Source organism: Ambystoma mexicanum, chromosome 1p (genome assembly GCF_040938575.1).
Source record: "Ambystoma mexicanum isolate Mex_15411 chromosome 1p, UKY_AmexF1_1, whole genome shotgun sequence".
Taxonomy (NCBI): Eukaryota; Metazoa; Chordata; class Amphibia; order Caudata; family Ambystomatidae; genus Ambystoma; species Ambystoma mexicanum.
In genome coordinates, this window is record NC_090921.1 from 316585300 (window position 1) to 316609966 (window position 24667).

The 24667-nt window shown below is 44.8% G+C and overlaps 1 protein-coding gene across 2 annotated transcripts in view; it reads right to left on the minus strand.

Annotated features, from left to right (window-relative positions):
• PALM (paralemmin) overlaps nt 1-24667 on the minus strand; it is a 388481-nt gene that overhangs the window by 131925 nt on the left and 231889 nt on the right. For both annotated transcript variants that reach the window (XM_069647781.1, XM_069647788.1), the window contains exon 4: nt 12373-12503. In XM_069647781.1, the coding sequence (XP_069503882.1) occupies nt 12373-12503 (131 nt within the window). The remainder of the gene's footprint in view (nt 1-12372; nt 12504-24667) is intronic.

Consider the following 24667-nt stretch of genomic DNA (forward strand, 5'->3'; position numbering starts at 1 on the left):
TCACGCGTACTAAACCATTTAGAATGTGCAGGTGAATGACAACTAGCATCACCTCCTCAAGCTACTTACAAGGAAAGTGTGGGGACTGTTTCACCACTCTGAAAAGAAGCCACTGTACCTCTCCTATTGATCAGGACGGTAAGCAGATAAAAAATTGCAGATCACTGTAGATCACCTATGGAATCCAGGCCACATCTTAAAGGATTCCTGGTGGGTGGGGAGGCAGTTTTCTGGAGGAATATATCTCTGAAGCCTCTGAAGAGGAAGAGATTAGGTTTTAAAAGGGCCCAGAAATGTTGACCTATGTGGCCACTGATTCTGCAACTCACTTAAAGGATGTGTATAACTTTTCACTTGTGTTCAAAGGAATGGTAAGGCCCATGTGGTGGTTTTTCATAAGTACTTCACTGTCGATGACCATGTTGTGTATAAGTTATTTGCCAAAATAGATGGTTTGGATCACAGGGACACCATTTCACCAAAATGCCAGCAGTATCAGAAGTGACATCACACACCTGATGACACCACCGGAAGTGATGTCAGATGCCCTTTGACCCGGATGACATCAGTTCCTTTTTTACTGCTGTGACATGACCAGAAGTGGTTTGTGGACGTAATAAAAAAGTACATAAACGTACAATTTGAAAAAAAGACTAATATACCAATACAATAAATAGAAACAATACAATAAAATGCCAATACTGTATCCAAAAAATCCAATAGCTGCACCAACAGTGCACAGGAACATGAATGCTTTAATTAATGATGCTGATTTGTTATTTATATAGCGCTTTTGCCAAAGCGCTATACATATGACATATTTACATACAATTATCCCAACGAAATTTAGTACTCCTTTATCAACCACAGAAGAACGAAAGACTGAGTTGGCCTTGCCAGGATACGAACCTGCGGCCTGCAGATCACACATATCGCAGTAACAAGCGCTCAACCCGCTGAGATATCTTACCGCTTTGCTATTCAAAATGCAATGCCACAATAAGAAAACATGTCAAAAATGTAGGCCAGACCTTTAAAAGCACCCACTCCTCCCCACACTACTAATAAAACAAAAGGTATCCCAATCATAAAAGTGAAGCAGAGTGTGTTTTCCATGTTGGCAGGCTGCAGAAGAGTCTGTTTACTCTGTCTACATTGCTGCTGCGATTCACTCCCTCAAATACCATAGCCAGACGCAGAGCATCACGTGGCGTCGTGGAGTGTGTTTTCGGTGTTGGCAGGCTGCAGGAGAGTCTGTTTACCCTGTCTACATTGCTGCTTTGATTCAAATTCCATAGCCGGATGCGGAGCGTCGCAGAACGTGGTGGAGTGTGTTTTCCCTGTTCCCCGTTGGGATTCCGCACTTGTGCTAAGGTGAGACAAGGACATTGCAGGGCCTGTCATTGACTATTTATTACTGCTAATTGCCCGTATATTTTCTCATTGTGGGAGCAGTTGACAGAACTTTCCCAATAACCTTGTCACTTACCTCAACCATGCCAGGCAAAGCGCACTACAAGCAAAGGGTGTACAATCTTCTTAAGAGCAAGCCTTAGAGAAAAACGAATGGATATAAGAGAGCCGCGACCTGTGGCTCTCATGTGTTGATGCCAGGGGAGGTGAGTGGAAAATCGGCCATTGAATAGCATGGCAACACCCTGGCTGAGTCTACCGCTGACACTGGCGAGATTACTCATTATTTGAAACCAAATATTATCAAGACTATACCGGGGTGCCTTGGGGAAGTCCATTCCGGAAGATAAACTGAATGCTCCAGCGGTGGGTGGGCTCTCGTTGTCCGTCGTTTCTAACACTACATTTGGCGACATAGACAATAATTCCTTGTTGCAGTTGTGTTACTCATTATGCAATAAAACTTGTGTATCGGACCCAAATAGCGTCATATCTCTTGGGAATCGGAAGCAAGTCGAGGCAGCGTCTGTTCACACGCGCATGCGCACCCCTTCTGAAGAAGCAACCACTTCCCAGCGCCTTTCTGCATCCCCTAACTTGTTTAATTCCAACCAATCGTCTTTAGGGAGGAACGTTCAATTAAATGGGGATCAGTCCTCAAGAAAAGGGGTCTGTTTCCTCGGCAGACATAGCTAATCAATATAATAATGAGAACACGGCCCGCTCAGTGATAGGTTCCTCATCTGATGATTTAAACGTTGCCTTAAAAATACTCTTAAAACTAAGTGGTCGTATCCACAAAGAACCGCAGAAGCAAAATGGAATGTTTCCTGCAATTACGAGCTTTTTTTGTGACAAGTGATGTCTCCACCACAGAAAGAGGCATGCCCACTATTCAGACGGGTCAAGTTGATGAGGCCACGCCCATTACAATTCAATCTCACGATTCTAAGGTTGAGAAGATAAACCGCAGACGTCCCTCCAATCACGTTTCTGTTACTTAACTCATAAATAAATTCGATGGAGGGCAAAAAAAAGGGCTGCTATACGTAAAATGGATATAGGGGTGGGTCCCAGCGATGATCCCAATCACCCTTTGAATTCTACGACTGCTACATCCCCAAACCTGAGAAGCACTATCAGGCAAGCAAGAAAAAGGGCCGCCCGGAAAAAGAAAAGACAACAACTAAGCGCGGGCACACTGACAAGTTGGCTGATGAAGGACACTGACGTAGCTACGACCTGGCTGCCGGCAGTACACTTAGACCCGAAAACACCCCAGTTTAATGAAGGGGATTTGACCCCTGTTGGCCCACAAACGGCAGTGGGGGGCCTGGGGACCGGGACTACGGGCCTGAAGATTCCCGGTCCACAGGGACCGCTGGCTATTTTACAAACCAACTGCATGAAGGCCCTGCCCCTATACGTAAGAACATTTGCAATTGGAAAGAAATTGGCCATCGGACTAAAAAATCACATCAATAGAGATGAACTGTTAAGAACATGTGGGAACGTTCTCTCCTTACGCAACTTAAACTCATGCGACGTTGAGTACTTGGAACCGGTGAAGTCTGGGGTGGGGGGCATTATGCAGGAACACTGCTGCTTACCGTTGACAGCCTCCTTAATAAGAGCCCAGTTTGAATCCTTAGAATTTCACAGCTATGAGCTGGATAAAGCTTTTCTACCTTGGAGGTAGAGACATGTTGCAATCATTGTAAAAATATGTTGCAAAGTAAAGTGTCTGTGGTAACATCAAAGAATACATCAGTCCCAGAGGGATTTGATAATGCCCAGGGCTGGTTATGGTTAAAAAGCATGTTACCAGGGAACATTCAGTCTGGCCTCTTGGAATACCAGAGGCCACTCCCACATTTTACAGAAGGTCCCTCCATTGACCTTTTACTGGACTGCACAGCGTTTGCTCCAGGAAACCGGACCAATGGCGCACTGCTTTGTGGATGGGTTCGTTATACACCAGGCTATGGCTACGGCTTGAGCTGTAGGGCTTCCGTTTGGAGGGATAGGAGCAATACAAGAGCTAAAATCTCACAAGTTCTCCCCTATTGATCCACTTGGGCATGTGTTAGCAGTTGAAGTGCTATTGAAGGGGCTATCCCAAATAAAACAGTTGTTGATTAACAATTATGACCACACCACGGGGTCTATTTAGATATGTTGATCACAAACTGGGTAAAGGTACCAGCAGAAGATGGTGTTATATTGAGGGGGACTTAAATGCCAGATGTGGTTATCATCACAGAAATGGCAAACATCAAACTGTCCGTTTTGACAGTAACATGCTATTAAAAGATGTAAACGCCAGTGGCAAAAGATGGTTGCAATACTTGAGGGACTGGGATCTGGTGATCTTTAATGGGAGAACTAGTGGCGATACCCTGGGGGAGCCTACCTGGTACTCAGGAGCAAAACTGGCTACCCTGGACTATCCCTGCTATAACAGCACATTGATTGAAAGAGTGAGAACTTTAAAAATCTGCGCGAGGCCTATTAGTGACCATGCAGTACTTAGCCTCACGTGGTATTCAGAGGCCCAAGAACAGACAATTGGGGGTCCTGCGGGTTTAATCTCAACTCATGCAGGAAATAGGCTGACCTGGTCCGAGCACAATATTCGAAAAGCATGTACCATGTTGAAGATTGAACTCATGAGGCCAGGTCATTAATGATACAGCAATCTGTTGATGAAATTGAACATTGGTTGGCTATGTTTGCACGTAGAACATTGGTTGGCTATGTTTGCACGTAGAACAGGCACAAGGAGGGGCACATCTTTCATAACATCTGCCAAAAAGGCTGTGCACCCCTATGACACAGAGATTGATTAAACCCAACAAATAATGTGGACAAATTTGCGAGATCTACAAAAGACTGCATATATATATTATAGAGGAACTCACGTGGGTTAAAAAACAAATATAGAAATTTGCTTACAAAGAGACGTCTTGTGGGTTTAACAGTAAATTGGCAACATATGATAGAAGCCCTGGACAGTGGGAATTCAAGGGACATGTGGAAAGTACTGACCCTAGCTAGGCCCCCCCTCCCGATTTCTCCATACTAAATCCCATCATGGAAGGGGTATGGGTTACCTATATCAATGGAAGAATGTTCCACTTGAATGACACTGTAGATGTAATGGGACCTAGCATACAGGAGTGGCCCATTGAGTTTAATACTGAAAATCTCTTTGCCCAAATAATAAAGCTCAAAAGCTGTAGGGCGCCGGGGCCAAATGGGCTGTCGGCGGCAGTTCTAAAGGGGGACTATCATATTTGAGGAGACATATTGTGTGCATTGTTCCAAAAGGGCTTTGCTTCCAGGGTGATACCAGGGTCATGGAAAAGATCGATTCTGGTTCCCCGTCCTTAAATCTGGTGACCGATTATTCCTTGAAAATTATAGGCTAGTATCATTGTTAGATATAACTGGCAAGGTGTTTGCTACCTATGTGTTGGAACATCTACAGACCTGGGTCAGTGGCAATAACATTCTTCAACCATTTCAGATGGGATTTCGAACTGGGTTTAGTATGATTCATAACATCCGACTACTGGATGCAATAACTACACAGGTGAAACAGCACTGTAGTCCAGCCGTATACATCACATCTGCAGACTTTAAATTACCCTTTGATCAAGTGGACTGTAATATTTTATGGAACAAAATGAGAAAGTGGGGTTACCCTAGCTGGCACGTGGACACAACAGCTCAGATTCAGCTCAGATTCAGTTAGGAGACAATGGACTACTGTTCAAATAGATGGGAACAAGCAGGGGAGTGAAGCAGGGTTATATGCTTGCTCCCCTGACTTTTAATATCTATATCTCTGACTTGATGGGTCATCTGATTGGTAGTACTAGCCGTCCCCCCAAAATTGGGAAATGTCTGTGTCGGGGGGAAAATTCTGCCGGGGTCGGCCGGGCCGTCCGCAGACCTCCGGGCAGGGAGGCCCCAACTCCTCCCGTATATCCCAGAAGAGATAGAGTATGAGACACACGCAAGAAGCAAGGTGACTCTGCTGTTTATTATACAAAAACGGCAGGGATGGGTCAGGGATCGTACGCGTCCGTCCTGACACACACACAATCGTGGGGCTCGCAGGCCCTTTTTACCTTAGTATGACGCGCTACTTGCGTCACCTTGGAAAGTTAGCAAAAAACCTATCGCCACTCTTAATTGGTTGCTCGAGTGGTAGGGTTAGTATAGCATACGTATAGAGAACAATATTAGTGGACAAGGGTTAGTCAGGTGATATATCTGGGTTGTCCCTACAATTAGATACATGAGAATTGTTACATGAAGACCCCTGATGATTGGTTAATGTTAATGGCGTCAGTGATAAGAGCCCCATGTTCTGATTGGTGCGCCCGCGAGCTTCCCAGCCTGGGACCATCGCTGTTCCCAGCTCTCGGTGTACCTGTCATTTGCAACAATGTTTCACTATGAGTACGTGCAGACAATGTGAGGACTTATTCATGAGCTGGAAGGCCGACTACTCCCACTGTCGCAGATGCCCATTGAGCCTTTTAAGTGTATCTGTCTGTGTCTTGTAATGAGGGATCCAGACGCCTTCTTCCTCCTGGGCTTGGCATCCTGTCAGGTTCGGCTTGGTCACGTGAGGTGGGACCGTGTTTGAGGCAAAATTCTGCACAATTAATATTGTTTTTCCACTGTGTGCCTGGTTTAATTTGCAGGTGTGATTTTAACGTTGGTGCGCGGCGTGCGAGGTTGCAACATCGTGCCCTTGATGGTCTGCTTTCGGAATGTGGGTTTGCAACATTGCGACCTTGGCTGTCTGCTTTCGCCAGGCTCATTCTGCAGGATCAGCAACCTGACTCTTGTTCTTTTAACGTCCATGGGAGCTCTTGCTTGCGGCCTACTTAGGCCTGGTGTATAGGTGGAACCATTTGGTGCACAGGTGCTTTAGGTTATAGTATCATATTGTTTTATGACCAGTATTGTGTCATTACGGCACCTGGTTTTAGGAGAAGCGTAAGCAAGCTCTTTAGATGAGTTCATGATGCGTCTTGCGTTTCTGCATTTTGAGGGCCTATGTGGAAAATAATAAAGGTGCACGTCCGTGAGTATGTCTGTCGCCTACGTCATAGCACTGAGTATATTCTTCGTGTAGATTGGTGCGGGAGTGTCCAGTGTGTATATTTGCACAGGTGTGCTGACCGTTGGCTAGGTCGTCATGGCATCTCTAACGACGTGTAGGTTTTAGTCTAGTTGATCCGTGCCGCAGGTGTCGGCATGGGCAGTGCGGGCTGCTGAGCAGGCAGATGGACACATCCGTATGTTCCTGTACCAGGGTATTTGGTCGTCTGGTAGATGGGCAAACTCTTCTCGTGGCGGGTGCCTGGGCCGTGATCCTTTAGGCCAGGCGCGAGAGGGGAAGGACGGGAGACTGTTTTTCCATTCTCCCACTTCATCTGGTTTCGTCAATGCTTTATGCAGATGACCTGGTAATATTGGAACGCTCTTGCCAGGGATGAAGTCTATGTTAAAGGAGCTGGGTCAGTAGGTGAAAGAGAGCAGGTTATCAGTCAATTAAAAAAAAAAACTAAAGTTATATTGGAGTCCGTTAAGGAAGTAAACAGACTAACTCTAAACACCAGCCTGGGACCCATTGACTACACAGAATCATACAAGTATTAGGGGCTTGGGATGTCCGCTAGCCTTGGGTACAGTGTTATAATTGAAACCAAATCCAGACGAGCTAAACAAATGACCTGCTTGATGAGAAAGTTCACGATTGAACATGCAGGGTTCTCGCTAAGGGGAGTGTTGGCACTTCAGAAGCAGTGGGTCTGTCCCGCGATTCTGTATGGCCTGGAAGCCTTGGTGTTAAAGGATTTAAAATGGTTAGATGTACTGGAGGCATTCTTTTGGAGGTATGTATTGGGGCTGCCTTGGTCTGCCTCGATTGAGTATGTGCACCATGAATTAGGTCTGACTTCACTGAAAGCACAACTCTTGAAGCGCAGGGGTGCCCTTTTTTTGAAGGCAAAGATGTGCCCTTGTTGCCCTTTATTGCACAAATTAGGGGAGAGTCACGGTCTTGAGGCAGGTGCAGCCTTTTAAAGGCCATTTATTATTACTATTTTTTTTAACGGCATTTCATGGTTAAACAAATTAAACCTTTCCGCCAAATCTTTAATCCATAAAAAGAGAAAAAGAAAAGCTTTATCCCCCCCACACCAATATGACTTTGCCACCCATTCGTAACATTTGTAAATTGCATGCAGCCTCCTCAATTTTATTTTTAAATTGCAAGTACCAATTTTACAAAAGCCAGCGTGATAGAAACCCGCTCTCCGGATAATAACATTTTCCACCATTCCTTTTTTGGGTGGTTGCCATACTTCTGGATTGATTCTGACATCAACCGTACCCTTAGATCAATTGCAGCCGGACATATCATGACCATGCGGTAGAGGGCTTCCACTGAGTTATGTTCTTTACACAGGCGACATCCCAAGTGACCATCTCCCTCCTCCCTTGGTCTCAGAATCTCCCTTGTCGGGAACAAATTGAGTCGTATTCTCAGAAATTGCAAGCTGAGATACCAATTGTGGAAAAGCTGCAGGTACTTCGGCAGGCAGTTCAACTTCTTTTCCTCTCCCCAGGATTTACCATACAGTTTAAAGGTCCCCCTCTCATTGTGTATCTGGATCCAATCCCTTCTGTATAGTTTCAACTTTACTCTGTCCGGGTTGCACAACAAGTTAGTGACAGTTTCACCAATTTCTTCAAGGTCCATAATACATACCCCTTCCCATTCTCATAGAGGTTGTTCAGGGTTAGATGTTAGGGCATTTTGGAGGGTCTTAAAGCCACCACTCGGGTTTTCTTCCCTGCATTTCCTCAGCAGTTGTAGAGTTTTCCACTTCACTATGGCTTTTAGAGATGTCAACCCCAGCTCCATGCTTACAGCCTTTATCGGGACGCTCTTAGGCAGGCCCAATACACTTTTCCAAAATAAGCCTTTGAGAGACGGCCAGATCTAAGCTTTGCAGTTCAAAGAAGTCTCTGCTCCATACGCCAATATAGGAATCACTTTCATCCTATAAAAGCTGACGAGCGGGATCATTGAGAAACCACAAACCTTTTTCATGATGATTCGACGCTGGGCTACTAAGGGCATTTCTTTTCCTCTCAGTAATTTAATTCTAGGGGAGTCACTGTAGCTTGTGTTTAGACAAAGTCCCAAGAAGGTTAGTGATTTTACATCTTGTTGCTTTTCCCTTCTTAGATGGCAAGACTGTGGAGTATTTCCAATCCTTGCAGGTGAGTTGCCAAATATCAATATTCTTGTTTTTGACTGGTTAATCTGCAGCCCATTTGACGAAATATATACCTACAACTTGAGGTATGCTTTAGGGAGGTTTGTGTCTCCATAGACTTGTTCCCAGACTTCAAGCGAAATACGTGGCCCAGGTGGCCCACAGTTAATTGAAGACCAAACTTTACTTGTTACTCCGGCTTCCGATAAAAAATGCGTACCAATCAGCTCTCTGTCCATGCTGTATGTGGAGCGAAATGGAAGCTAACGCAGGAAGCCAGATATTGTAGAATGTGCATGATTCCATAAAACCAAGAGACTGTCAAGCATGCTCTTACTGAATGTCCTTGATTAGGTTCTTTATACATGAAGACCTTGGGATGTATTGTGTATGACGCCATCAAATTCCCCGAGTGTTGGGATTTCTGTTTAAATAGGGAGTCAGGTACAATGCACTTGACACTTTATAAGGTCTGGAAAGAGGTGCAACAATACCTTCATGATTAATTATAATGGGAGCGCAGTATAAACACACAGAATTGCGATTAAATTGGATTTTATGAATTGTATAATATGATGAATTGCGTTCATCAATATTTATTGTATTGTCGATGTAAGATGCAGCAATTGCACTATTTATTTATGTTAAAAAGTAAGATGATTAATGGATTTGTAAAGATGTTGTTAAGTTTGATATGTTTGTAGTTTGCATGTCTGAAAGTATTGTAAAAGTTCTTGTTATAACTATTTACAATAAAAAAAAAAATTAAAAATATGAATACATTTATGCTTGCTCTTTGCTGTAGCCTTGATGATGCACAGTAGAAAATGCTATGCCACAATAAGACCTACCTAGACTGGCTACAACAAAATGCCAATCTAACTATGTAATAACACTTACCATGCTTACTTTATCATACATCCCCATAAAAATATGCCATGACACATTAAGAAAAGGCTAGAGTGGCTGCGCCCAAATACCTGTCTAGACAGGTAATAACACTTGTCGTGCTTAATGTATTATTGCTGCACAGTAAAAATGTCATGCCACAGTAAGAAATGACTAGACTGGCTGTACTAAAATGCTGGTCTGGTCACTAATAACACACATCAGGCCTGCTTTATCATAGATTCTCATTACATTTTACAAATAAAAAAATACAAATACAAATACATGTTAGCGCACCCACGGGCATTAAGCGGGTTGGGGCTAGACGGGCCAGAGCCCTGGCAGTCTACAAAAAGGTCTCCCGAGCCAGGACCCTGCCGGGGCTCCCTCTCCCCCCCCCCCCCCCCCCGAATAGACCCGGATATGCCAACCCACAGCGGGCAGCCCATTTAGCCAAAGAGATGCACATGGTTAAAGGGCTGTCTGGAGGTGTCATGCTTCTAAATAAGGAAAAAGGAGAGATGCTGCTTTTCCTAATTAGAAGTGCAGACACCTGCATGCAGCCCTTTGACCAAGAACAGCTCATGGCTAAATAGTCTGCCTGTTGATGGTCATTGCCTTTCATTAAGGAACAAAAGGAGAGGCTGGGCATCTCAACTTGCCTTCTGTTTCTTAGTGAGAGGAGCTAACCCCCTGCATGCAGCCCTTCAAATCAAGGAACTGCATGGTTAAAGGGCTGTCTGTGGCGGTCAGCAAACCCCACAGGCAGCCCTTTAACCACACGGCTCCCTCAATGAAAGGACTGCCTGCTGGGTCTTAGCTCTTCTCGTTAAGAAACTAAGGGAGAGCTTGGGCGCACTGGTGTTATGCTTACCTGGTATCCACGGGGGCGCCACTCAATACTGGATGGAGGTCTAAGCACTATCCCGGACCCCTCTCTGCTTGATTATGTGCCAGACGTTGGGTAGCGCCTATAACAGGAGGATGGAAGGTTAAGATACTGGTTCTGTGATAGGTGGACTCCCACCTCCCTCTGGTTCAAATCCCCTCCCTTGGGGTTATTGCTCACCTTAGGTTTTTGTGCTTTGAACTCTCCGCCCTGCTTCTCTGTGCAGGGGCGCGTGGTTGGTGCAGGCGTTCCGTGGACCTAGTTGCTTCACTGGTCCCTGTGCCCTTATATGAGCCCTCTTCCCTTTTGTTTTCTCTGCCTCTGCAACCCCTAACCAGGGGTCACAGAGGCAGTGCCAGGGGTCGTATGGGAGCTGCCAGGGGTTGCAGTTGTGAGCCCCAGCGACCCCCAAATGACGTCCCTTCAACAAACATCGGGTGACCATCAACACTACCGCGATGGACTTATTCAGATGGAATCAGCAAATATCTTACGAGTGGCGATGCCTTCTTTCTGGGACACCTGGAAACAGCTCAGGGTTCCTGCACGCTGGCATTATCTTATTTCAAAGGTCTTTGAAAATGTGCCCCATCAGATTTCCATGGACCCCTCCCTCCCTTCTGCTACCTTTCCCTTTTATATGGCTACCTTTTACTGGGTTAGGACTCTTATTATAAATACATTTCCATTGAAAAAGAATGATGAGGGATTTTTTGGCAAAAGTACATTCTCTTTTTACAATTCCAAATTCATACTATTTGATTTATTATACATTAGAATGTGTATCACGTGCTGGCTGATTAGCACAAATGACGTGATCCTGTGTAAAAAAAAGTTGAACTTTTTAGACTCGATTTCTGAGCAACGTACAGACTAAACGTTTTAATGTTATCCTTCCACATCTCCTTTTCATCTTTAAGTGATCCAATAACATCTGTCTGTGGTCACCCACAGCTGCCCCGAGTGTATCCTAGGGCATCCCTCCACATCTTCACACCACCGTGCATGCGTTCCCTCCATGTTGACCTCTGTGGCCACCCACAGCTGCCCTGAGTGTATCCTAGGGCATCCCTCCACATCTTCACACCACCGTGCATGCATTCCCTCCATGTTGACCTCTGTGGTCACCCACAGCTGCCCCGAGTGTATCCTAGGGCATCCCTCCACATCTTTACACCACCGTGCATTCATTCCCTCCATGTTGACCTCTGTGGTCACCCACAGCTGCCCCGAGTGTATCCTAGGGCATCCCTCCACATCTTCACACCACCGTGCATGCATTCCCTCCATGTTGACCTCTGTGGTCACCCACAGCTGCCCCGAGTGTATCCTAGGGCATCCCTCCACATCTTCACACCACCGTGCATGCATTCACCCTCCATTGGTTTAGTTTTCCCCTCTTGTTTTTATCGTCTATCAGAAGTTTCCATGTCACAAAATCTGCTTGTGCCTTCAGGAGGCTCCTGCTTCGGACTACGGTGCCTATTCACAGTACAAAATCAGAATCACAATACATACCATAATATTCCCCAATAGTCCCATCCTGCTCTGCACACTTCTACCAAGAAATTATTCATGTTGCCCAATGCAACCCCCTCCAAATCTCCTCAGCGCCTCTCTAGGACTCCCTCCAAACCCTACAATGATTGCTTCCTTAGTCGGTTAACCATCTTGTCTCTTGACATATGCCATTGGCTCTCTCCATATGTTCCTATTAGTTATCTGAATGTTTAACCCAAAGGTTCCTTTCGCATATCTCTAGCTCCTAAGTACTCCCCCATCAACTTAATGAGACCCCCCACATTTACCCGTTGCTCACTCCCCATCTCCACCCTTTGTCTCCCATGACAGCCATCATTGGTCCTTCCTTACCTCTGAATTGTGTCTTCTAGTTCCTTGGTCTTCTGTTCATCTTCCTGGATCTGTTTCTTCATCGCTTCGTCTTCCTCCGAGGCAGACGAGGGAGTCCCTTCCATCAGCCATCTCTCCCGTAGAGCCTTGGACTAGGGGAACAGAGACCATTTGGTTACTTCGGTACAAAGAGTGGGGTTACACCAGAGATTAGCGACTTCTGGAATGACTGCCAGTTCACACTGCTCACGTGTGGAAGGACCAATTCTAAATTTTCAAGATATTGAGGCAAGATGGCAAGCTATGCATCACCTGGGTGAATCGGATGAGGATGGGTTGCAGTCTTTAGGGATGGGAGAGTGGCAGAACTCTAACTGTAGCAAACCTCTCTACAGCACAGACACAGCACCTCAGCTTCTTGGACTCGCCACTCTGGGACGAGACGGGATTCATCACTAGGGCTGCATGCAGAGGCATTGCTAGGGGTGGGGGGCTGAGAGGGCTATAGCCCCTGGTCTTTTGGTTGTAGCCCTGGATATAATCTCAGGAGCAACAACCAAAAGGCTAGCTATCCCCCAGTCACGACAGTTCCGACATCAGCGTAGCCCCAGGTCTTTTCCAGACCTAGCAACACCTCTGGCTACATGTGCATTCTGGAAGGTGTAAAGAAAATGCTAACTTTTTAACATTGTGCATGGACGCAGGGCCGGTCTTTGCATCAGGCAGTGCAGGCGGTTGCCTGACATGCTGCCAACCTCTAGGGGGCGTCAACGCAAGCAGTCCGAGTCTTCCAAGAGGATCGGACACTGCCGTTCACCGTCATGATGCTACATGAATCTTTTAATTTCTTAAAGTGCACACTTTACCAGGGGTGATGTTAATTCATCTGTGCACAAAAAGTGCTCCTCCAGTCTGAGAGCACCGGCCTGGCGCTGCAGTCAGGAGGGAGTGGTGATTGAGTAAAGGGCTGGCTCGTCAGCTCAGAGCAGCATGGACCATCACTGGACACTCTAAAGTTAACTTTAGAGATTCATTAATCGCCATCCATCATCAGGCTTCGGGGACAAAGGCCCAGCTGCCCAGGCACAGGAGCGGCCAGCTCAGGCAGCAGGGCAGAGCTCAGGAGGAGGGAGAAGCTGCCGTGTGCTATCAACATATCGTGTTTCATTGATTGGGTAAGTCTGATTTGGTTGTACCCCACGACCCTCCTCACTTGGGCGCTCCCCTCCATAACAAGTAATGAGGTGTGAATTGGAGACTGGGGTAAAGATATACTTGCAGGATTAAAAGCACTACTTGCAGGATCTAAAGCATTGGAGTGCTTTTAATCCTGCGAGTTCATTTTGACATTCAAAAAATGCACGACCTGCTTCAAAGACCGGATCTGATCGGGATTCAAGTAATATGTCAGAAGTGCGACCTTCCATGCAGCCGGGTCACTCCATTTTAAATGCAACCATTGTGTCAGGGTTCAGAGCTACATGCAAACCTGCGCTTCTCATGCTGGGTTTCAAGCTTTCCCCCTTTCTCTAGTGTGCATTCACTCTCCCCAAAGAGATGGATGAGGGGCTACACTCAATTTGAATGTAATGATACGAGTGTTGCCAACCTTGTAGCCCGTCCATCATTTAGAACTCATGCCCATTCCGATTCACAACACTCACAGTTCTGATTACAAACCGTGTTCTGTATTACAGTCTACAAGGAAATGAGGACCAGAATGGGCCAGCATCTCTTAGCTTTGATAAAGCACCAGGTTATAGTGGTTGATATTGTATGTGTTCACAATTTTGCCAATTAAGTGGACAGAGGAACAGCGAGATAAAATGTGCCCAGGATCATACAGTTTCCGTGATGTGTGGATGGATAATCCCGGATTGGTCCCATATTTCACATTGTCTACAACCTTCGAAAAGTGCTAAAAGAGTGTGGAGCTTTTTGCATGAGGGCCCAGCATGAGGAGCCATGTTGGAAGGCCATTTCCATTGCTGGAAAAAAAAAACAATGCCTGCGGAGGGACTGCTGTGCCAATGATGACAAAAGCACATATTTTTGCAGTAGTCCGAGGCCAATCCAGAATGTCTGTGGAGTTTATGGAGGAGGAAATAATTAAACAAATTCTTACTGAAACCTGCTTACAATTTATATTGTCTACATGAAGCAAGAACTGGATAGGACTTTGAAAACATTCCCAATGCCAATGGTTTTCAATGGAGTGTTAGCAATGAGACTACCTTGACAATACAAAAGGTTGAGTGTTACAGTTATGCCTGCAATAAGAAAGTACAGTGACTCAAAATCTAAACGGATTACACCATGGGAGCCAAGCCAACGGCACTGTATGTGCACGGCACACTGACTGGAGGCAATGGTGCTGTTTGGGCATGAAGAGCGCCCGGGCCTGGGCTGCACCGTGCAAGCACAGTGGCCTCAGTCACGGGGTTTGGTCTGGGTGGGCCGCTGTTCTGGAGGAGAGCGAGTGAGACTGCTGAGGGTGATGGCAGCGAGGGTTTCCTTTTCCGCCCCAAGTTAGGATGACAAGCAGTGGATTAACTTTGCTTAAAATGCTGGGTGTGGCCATGACATCTGAAGAAAAGATGCCCCAGCCAAATGAATGGGAACAGAAAGGTGTGCCGTGAAAGTACGGGGGACAAACACCCCTGTCCCCCCTAAAATTATGCCCATGATGACAAGCCAGCACTTTTTCTTAGCAGGAGGGACCTGTGCCTAGGAGTATGAATCACTAAGACTTACTTTCAGGCACAAATACTGTACAGGCCTGGGATTCTGCCTTCGGTGTATGGTTTATGTAATGAAGTAACAAAAGTGTTTTCAGGTCATAAAAATTGTCACCATTAGTGAGTAAGAACTCACACTTGGCGAGTGAGAAATGCTTTGTCCATGCAGACAGTTAGGATTCATGGTATGGGGGAAGTATTTGTTATGATGCTCTACTTGACATTCTTGATCCTGCTATTATTTTACATCTGTGAAATGAATTTGTAGGTACTCTCAAGTGGACATCTGCACAGCTTTTAGGGAACCGCCGAATGCTTAGATCAGCAAATGTCAACTAGGCAAGCTGTAAGTCCACCTGGATTCTGCTGACAATGATGCTCACCTTCACACCTGGGTTTAAATTACTGTAAATCCTCATTACTAGTAGTGTGGGAGTTCTCCCACGTGAGCCTGTGCAAAATGACTGAAGATATAATGTTCTTTCTTTTATAACTGTTTGTACTTTTCAAGTCTCTTGTGCAGATATCTTTCCCTTGATTTTCTGAAATCTCCTGTTGCCATACTTTGTTCTATGTTCACTATCTCCAAACAAACACAACCTCGGTGAAGTCCCCATGGGACACCTCTGCGTGCCGGGGCAATGGGTCACCTTAATGGAGCGGTTGTCAACATTGCATTGCAAACCAAATGTCACTTTCAGGGCCAAGGCTCAGTGTGTTGACGGGACAAAGTGGAGTCACCAGGTTAGTTATGTTTGCATTCACAAATAGGATGACCCGGACCACATGAGGTGAATCCGAGTAGGTCATAGCCAGGTGCATGATTGTCTCTTCTCCTGTATGCTAATTACGGGAACCGCTTCAACATCATGTCTACCGTGGCTGGCCTTGTCAAAACAGGCAAGCCCAACTTGAGAATTGGGATCAGCTTGCAACACATTTTCTAGTAAATGACAAAGATGTGAACGCACATCTTTGCCTCCACCTTGCACAGCTGTTACTGCTCATGCCCATCATATTCATTCACCTTCTATTTGTAATTATGTCATTTTTTGTGACTTACTATGCGTTTGTTTCAGAGATCTCTGTTCAACCTGCTGCAGTCATAGCTTTGAATCCCACAAGGCCTGACTCAACGCTTCATGCTTCAGGGGTCAATACATTAAGTACTAGCAAAATGGGTAATATTGCCTGTTATTTCAGTGCTTGGCAGGCATGAATCTGGCATGAAGCGCTATACATAAATTGTCTATTTACGTATCACTATAGTTAATAACACGAGATAAAAGGCCTATTGGGTATATCAATTCTAACACCTACCCTAATGCAAGGTTTTGCTCAATGTCCTCTAACATTAATGAAGAGAAAATGAGCCAACTGTGAATCATTTAGGATTGTAAAAGACCAGTAACAAATGACATTATACTTCTAACTAAAGCAATATGTTTCTTGTGTGTAAAATATTTCTGCATCCAATAACTTTAGATAACCTATAATTTAGCTGCTTCAACATGCCATACATTAAGCAATAAGAGCAACTTCTTTGTATTCAGGGGTAAAACAGTTATCTGTAGTTTTTGTGATGGAAAAATGAGAAAACACTGAAAACAGATTCAGATTTCTTTTGAAGCACTTGATAAACACAGCTAGAACTAAAAAGAAATGACCACAGAAAGCAGAATGCCCTCATCATATTCCCACCAAAACTCAACATGTAACACCATAGAATGACAATACCATTGGTTCCTCTGTTCCTAAAAATCATGCACATTCTTGATACCTATCATTTCCACCCTTTCCCTTCAAGGACAGTCTATTGACTTCCTGTTCGAACTAACCAATCTGCTCAGGGTGTTTGTGTCTGCGACTTGAACCTTGGCTTCCGAGGCCTCTGTAGTTTACATGGGTGGGGAATGCAGGCTGAAGGACTGCGTACCTAGCGAAGACCACTTCACTTGAGTAGAGAGATGGTGTTGGGGCCTTTGAACCTTTTCAAAAGAAAGGAGTCTCAAGCCTCAGGGCGTCCCCAGCACCTGCCCCCAGATTGCCAGTCAGCAGTCTTGCAATATATTAATTTCTCTATTTTCATTCTGGGCCTTAAAATGGGCACTTTGCAACAGTTGCATTACAAGCTGCATTTTCTCTTCCCACAGGATATACAGAAGTGTTATCAGCGTATTGCCTTCTAACACTGGTTCCTCCACATCAGCCATTTGCTGACAAAGAAGGGTTTAGAGCTCTTCAGTGGTATTTCGTGTTTGAGCTCTGTGGCGGTTGGCCGTCTCGTGATAATTGGCAGCTATTAACCGTATCTTAGTCGCCACTGTAATGTATGCATAATGCACCCCATTTGTAACATACAATTTATGTTCACATTTTTGGGGAAAGGGGCGCCAATGTTTCTTCCCACCTGGGGTGCAATCTAGTGTAAGACCGGCCCTGCATGGACGTGATACTTCAATGACTCATTGAGCTGTTGCGATCACTCATAGGTTTTGAAGGCATCCCCAGTGCTTTCCCATTTATGGACTTCCTTAGTTATTGGGTTTCTTTGTTTACTGGCGAGGCTCTGTTGGGTGCAATCCTTTGCACTTAGTGTTAAATAAATATGCACTTAAATTATGTCGCAGAAATCCTAATTTTGGATCAACAGCAGACACCATGAATGCTGATCCTGAAATAGCAGAGACCCGAGAGGTGCTTATATTTGAATATTAAGATAACCACAGAAGAAGTAAAAAGCAAAGCATTGCACGGCAATTTGCTAGGTAATTCTGTAGATTTGGCAATTAAATTCACACTTGTCTAGCACAGCTGGCAATTTCAATGCCCCTGTTCAATGGAAACACAGCTCACCCTGCAATTCTCTCTTGCCCTCAGAGTGCTTCCTGCCCTCTTTTATCTGTTCACTGCAAGTGCAAAAGAGTTAATGGAGAGAGAGGAAAAAGTGCCAAAGTCAGTTGTGGGAGTGCTAACCCAGAAACGGTCTTTCTATTTCAAATAATTGCAAACCAGGTGTAAACAGGAGGATACTTTGATTAAGCTAACTATGTTATGTTTAGCAAAGACCAGTAGAACAAATTAATTTTATTTTTTAAAAGACACTCCTGCAATTCCATTCCTAAACATTTAAGTTGTTACATAATGCGTAATTACAATATTTGTACTGTTTAGCACTGCATTGTCAGCATGTTTTCAGTAAAAGTTAGGTTAGTGTATCTAAATCTCATAGTGTCATCCATGTATCATTTTGTAGGGGGAAGTGCATCATATTGACGAGTGAACACTTTTAAAACTGTACGAGACCCCAGGCCAAATGCTTTTGATTGCAACCCTAGTTCTGTTACCTGCTGTTTGCATTCATCTATGCAACTGGTCCCCAACCCATGAGCTGATCCCATACTCCTTGACATTCTATCCTATCACCCGGTACCTGGTCCGCAAACTACAATATTCCACCTAATTTGCACAATGTGCTGCTTGCTACGGCCTCCACTCTGCTTAGTTTCTTACTCGCTTTCCTCTTACATAATAAATACACAAAGCTAACTGAGTTTAGGCAAAGTCGTGATAAATAGTTCCATCCAGTCTGTAAATGTATGGACCTACTGCAATACCAGACTCTGTAATTAGTCTACAGCGCTCTCTTTGATATATGATTATGACTGTATTATATTTAAGCACCTGGGGAGAGAGCTGGCCAATCAGAAGGCCGGAAACACAAGAGGAATCTGGAAGTTGTGGCCCCCATTTCATGCCAGACTGCTGTGCCTCTGCCCAGACCTTCACCTGCCTTTGGAGGAGGTACCCAAAGTAGAGTCTCCATTGGAGTGCCTCACCTCGATTGCCCTACCCCACCAGAGTTCCCCAGTCAGTCCACCTGCCCACTCACCTGTTCACCTCCTGGCCTACCTCCAGGTCCTGGAAATCACTATTTCCAATCGTTGACACACGTGCAATAGGGAAGCATGAATTGAGCAAAGTCTGGTTCCCTTAAAAACAGACAAAGTATCAGCACCCCAGATGCCGGCAGGCTTGGAGTGCTAACAGCAATAAATACTGCTTCTGTGGGTGCTTGGACTGAAATGCTGTTCTTGGGCCTACCTTGCTCGTGCTTGAGGGTGAGTACTGGTCCTGTCCTCCCCGGAAAGTGGTTTTTAACACTATATTGAAAACAGTTGATATAAATGACAGGCAAGGGCCATCTTGTTCACCTGAAGTTGACAATGACACTGCCTGCCGGACAACCATACTATGTACTCTCTAGCTATGACTTTCCTTTAACATTGTGAACTTTGCGATTTATTAAACATCTGAACATCTCCTTACAAATCAAGTGCTGGGGCGTACAGTATGCGGGACACTGCATCCAGCTGCACAGAGCACTGCACTGAAAACTGTTTTGCACAGCTGTTTTATCATATCTATCCACTGTGCCAATACATGCAGCTTACATTTACATTATACAGAGACTCTATTTGACAATGTCTTAATTCAAAGGTATACAAAAACGCTGCAGTGTTAATCATTTTATGTCTTGGGTATGAATGACATCTGGTGACATTAAAAATAGTAGTACAGACTTGCTAAACAAATAAGTGTGTTTGCTAATCAATAACACATTAATTAGCAAAACTCTGCTAATCAATTTTTTAAAACGAATGTATGCCTTGAAAAGCATATTCAACACTTCAGGCGTTTGCATCTTTCCGCTTCCTCTCCCCCAACAACTTCTCCATCACCTCTCTTACAGTGCCTAGCAACAGGAGGCAGACAAAATGGCAGAGGTTATGTTGCAGTAAACAAGACAACTTTAAGTTATATTACTCTGTACAGCCCATTCACCTGTTGCAGCGTTAGAATCTGGCATTTCACGGAAGGAAATGAAGGAGATAGCATCACTTGCATGTATCCTATTTCTGTATCATGGGTACCAGTTTTCTAACCATACATAATTGTCTCCATGCACGAACAGGATATCAGACCACATTTCACAAGAGAAACCTTTTAAGCATAATTTATCTTGAAATGTAGGGCTGGGTGATATAGACCAAAAGTCTTATCTCGATATTTTTCGGGTGAATGGCGATATACGATATGTATCTCGATAGTGTTTATGTGGGTTAAATGCTCCGTTGTAAGCCACCAACTACATGTGAGATGTCACAAACAGCTTTATTTATAAGACATTGATCAGAATAAAGTGCAAATCTAGGGTTACTCTTCCTGTTTGAGATACACACAGCTGTGTAAATATTAAAATGTAAATACTAAATTGCAGTATATGTAATTATATATATGTATATATATATATACATGTTTAAATCAATGTTAATGATATTTTTGCATCCTATATTGATTTTTTTTCTTTTTAAACCTTTTATTGCTATTTTGCACTAGCCTTGCGAGAGTGCGCGCATGAACCTACGCGCTTCATCAAATCCGACCCCACTATTGTTAATGTTTTTATCTTTGTCCTATATTGATTTTTAAAGTATAAATCGATATATCTCCAAAACTCTATATATATGGCCCAGCCCTTTTCAAATGATTAGTTTCTACATATTCCCTGGGAACACAAAACGTGACAAGCACGTGTTAAAACTCCTGTTTAGACGCCCAATACCACTGTGGGTTGAACCTGATTTAATGTTTGCAGCGATAGTGAGATGGATTTCTCACTATCGCTTAAAATCCATGATTCATCGATCATTCTTCAATCCCTGGCAGGAAGGGGAGGCGAGTTGGACGGATATCATTATAGTGAAGATACCCAGGACGGAGAACTAGAATGACACGTTTGCAATGTCATTTATAATCATAAATGCATGATCAGAATAGGAAGCCAAACCCAGACGTGGGAGGAGGGCATAAGAGGTTAACTGAGAGATGAGTGGACCACAACCTATAAAACATATGTTTCATGAAAAATGACACACATACTGTCCATTATGGACTGACCACCTCTTAAGAACATAGCCTATATGTTATTCCTGTGAAATAGGGGGCGGGTGACAATACAACATCTGTATTTTATTAACTATTGATAGCAACTAGGAAGGTGCTGCCAGTCTATTCTGTGCATGGGCTCAGCGGGAGGACCCCCAAGCTTTAACACAGCATCGTTCAGCTCCCATTGGGGAGATGGTCTTTTAATTAGGAGATGCTCTTTTTTTCCTTTTAATCTTTAAGTGCTGGAATGACAAAGAAAATAGTTCTAGTGGGAGGCTTCCATTGGCATGCAGCCAACAGGTGACCCTGCGCCCAGGAATATTGCAGCTCAGATGTTTCTAGGTATAAAATATAGGGCAAAGGCATGTTTCCTGGCAGGTATGTGGACCTATATGTTTCACTATGGACCATGCACAGAACCTTCTGTTTGAAGGCATATGATGCCCTACTGAAAGGGCATTGCACCCCTTGGTGAATGCCCATGGAATCCAGAGGAAGACTGACATGAAGGACCGAAATATGGGCATTGATAGGAAGCCTTGCTCCCCCTTTTTCTGTACTTCTCCCTCCTGTGCCCTGCGCTTTCTCATTGTATGCAGTTTGGAATAACTTGCTTGTGATCTTGCACTATAAAAAAAATAACATTTCAATAAAAGTAGTAAAACAATGTTGCTTGGTAAGCGGAGCTGGTATGCTTAGAAGCAGATCTTTGATCGAGGCAAAAAATACTGGTCCACTATTTTATAATACATAAACTGCAATGGCAGCATGAATGGGTGAGGAATGAGTGAAAAGGGACAATGCAGCCTCCAACAAGCCCACTCCATAATTGTTATTTGTTGTTCAGGTAGCCCTGGGATTACCACATGTCCATGTCAAAGCTAATACCCCCACAAAGACCCTTCCAAACAATGACTACAAGCATGTTTCTGAGTGTGTCTCCATATCTAGAATTTTCAGTAGTCCAATTGGGTTCTTTATACACAGATTGCCTCGTGTCAGGATTAAGATGATTGGTCATTCCTGGCTTTGTGGCTCACCTCGCAATGCATTTTGGGACCTGTATTCCTACATTTATGACAGGGAATACAAGGAATGACTGGCCCTGCCGGACATGACCTGAGAATATTGCATACCCGTGACTGTGAATTATGAAGTGGTGTTTGCTGAAACAAATGGGCCGTAGGTTTTAACATTACAATATGCAGAGGTCTTCAGAATGTAATTACCCAGCCGCTACTTTGCATGAAGATCGCAACTGCGTGAGGGAAGAGGTACATGGGCTAATGTAGTTTAATTTATCCAAAGAGCCCAAATACTACATGTCGATCCCCACCAATCTGATGAGGTATGCAGAGATCTGGGTGAAACTGTAAACATCTGGACGTTAAGATCCAGCAGTGAGGGTTGTCAAATCATGGCATCCCGCAACCAATGATAACATTTGTAGTGCTATTACGTTTGCTATGTTAGGGATTTTGCAAAGTGCACTGTCACCAGCAATGTGGACACATGGCTCTAAGAGGAAATAGTAGCAAATGGTTGGATAGAAAATGGAATGTTTCTCAGGTCTTCTCTGTCTCTGCCCCAAGACTCTGGAATCTCCTCCCCATCAACACCGGACTCGCCCCCTCCCTTCCACCGTTCAGGAATGTGCTCAAGACCCTCCTCTTCAAGGAATGGCTCTTCCCTCACACCGAGATCCATACACCTCCACTCCCCCACCTTACCGGAGAATGGGTCATCTGATCCCCACTGTTCCCTCCCCTGGTTACGTGTAGATCCATTGCCGACTATCACCCTTCCACCCCTGTTGTCAGATCCCCATTCCTTTATTTCTCTGCTTCCTAACCTTGTACTTCCCTCTTTGATTGTAACGCGCTCTGTTGCTTCCCGAAGCTAGGACCACGCTCAATAAATATCCTAAAAATAATAATTAAGCAATATTCCCTGAGCAGGGGGGGCATTAACGGGCAGGTTATTGCCCCGGGCTAGTTATAATCCCGAGCGAAGCAAGTGCTTTAACTATAGCCCAGGGCTTTACCTTCCCCGATAATGCCCCCCTGCAAGGGTAATATTGCTTTATTATTATTGTGTTTTTTTAAAGTTGAGAAACAACGTGTTTGATGTTTCTCAACTTTAAAAAAAACCCCTAAAAATATGATGGCCACCATGGATCACGTAGTTCCTTCTCCCTTTCCACGGCGGCTACTGGCGTGTCAGGGAGGTGCCGGAAAAACTACTGTTCCCGGCACCGCTGAGGGATAGCAGCGCAAGGTAAGTGGGGCAGAGGTGTAAGGGGGGGCTAAATATGTGGAAAAGAGGGGTGGAGGTGGGAGGGTTGGGGACACGAGTGCGCAGGGGCACAGGGGAACACTAACCTCATTATCCGGCAGGGGAAGATGGTAGCCGCCCGATCCCAGGATGTTCGAAGCGGGAGCTCTACTGTGTGGTAAAGCCCCGGTTCTGACCTTCTTCATTGGCTAGGAGGATGAAACCATGCCCCTGCTGGGTACTATTTAATAGTAACGCACTTTCCCAAGTGAAACCAATGATGGTGCTTCGATTAAGCAAGACATGTTGACCCTGCAGCCGCTTTCTGCACTTTCTGGCGCTTTTGGATTCCATATTTAGTTGCACCAAGATAGCTGTAATTTGCATATTACAGGCGAGGGTAATTGGGGCAATAACCATGCACATCTGGGGGGTCATTATGAGTACGGCGGTAGGGGGTTAACGACACCGGTAAGGAAGCTGGTGCCATTAACCCCCTAGCGCCGCATTCCGAGGTCCCTTAGCGGGTCCCACTAAGTCCGGCTTGTTTTACCAGCCGCCCTTAGCGTGAGCCGCTAAGGGACCAGGCAGCTAATAACGGGCCCGCTATTAGCTCCTTCCCCATTCCCATTGAGCCCTATGGGGACTCGAATGGGAATGGGGAATGGTTTTCAGATTGGGGACTTACAGGGTCCTCCAAGGTTGGAATGACCCGGTAAGTCCCCATTCCGCGAACCCGGACACAGACACAAGTTTGGAGGCAGCCATGGCGCTAATAGCGCCATGGCTGCCTCCAAACTCGTAATGACCCCCTGGTGTGTGTAATCCAGATAGAAAAAGGCTTTCTTAAAGTGAAGTAGCAGGAAAAAGCAATATTTTACAGCTTGGTTTTCCTGATGCGCTGGAGACAGATCTGAGTCTAAGCAGACATCGACTGCTTTAGTTATCAAACATATTTTAATTTGGATGCCATGGTTGGGGCCATGATATTATAGGTGTACACCCACCAAAGCCAACACACTGGCGCACTACCTTCATATGCCACTATAGCCTCACATGTCCAGGTACTGTGATCCTAGACACTTATAGCCTCACATGCCAGATATAGTCATTGGATGTTCAAAATAGTCACACATTCCCTGGTGCTACCATGATATGCCACATGTAGTTTCCTATAGGCAGATACTACCATTGTACACCTGTCATAGCCCCACAACAGCTATAGTCACAAAATGTGTGATAAAGCCCAGCGTGTCCAGCTGCTTCTATTATTTGTCAAGTGAAACCTCCAATGCTGCGGAATTTAATCTAATGACATTTAATTAGGTTCTAGTCATCCATGGAATGTGCAG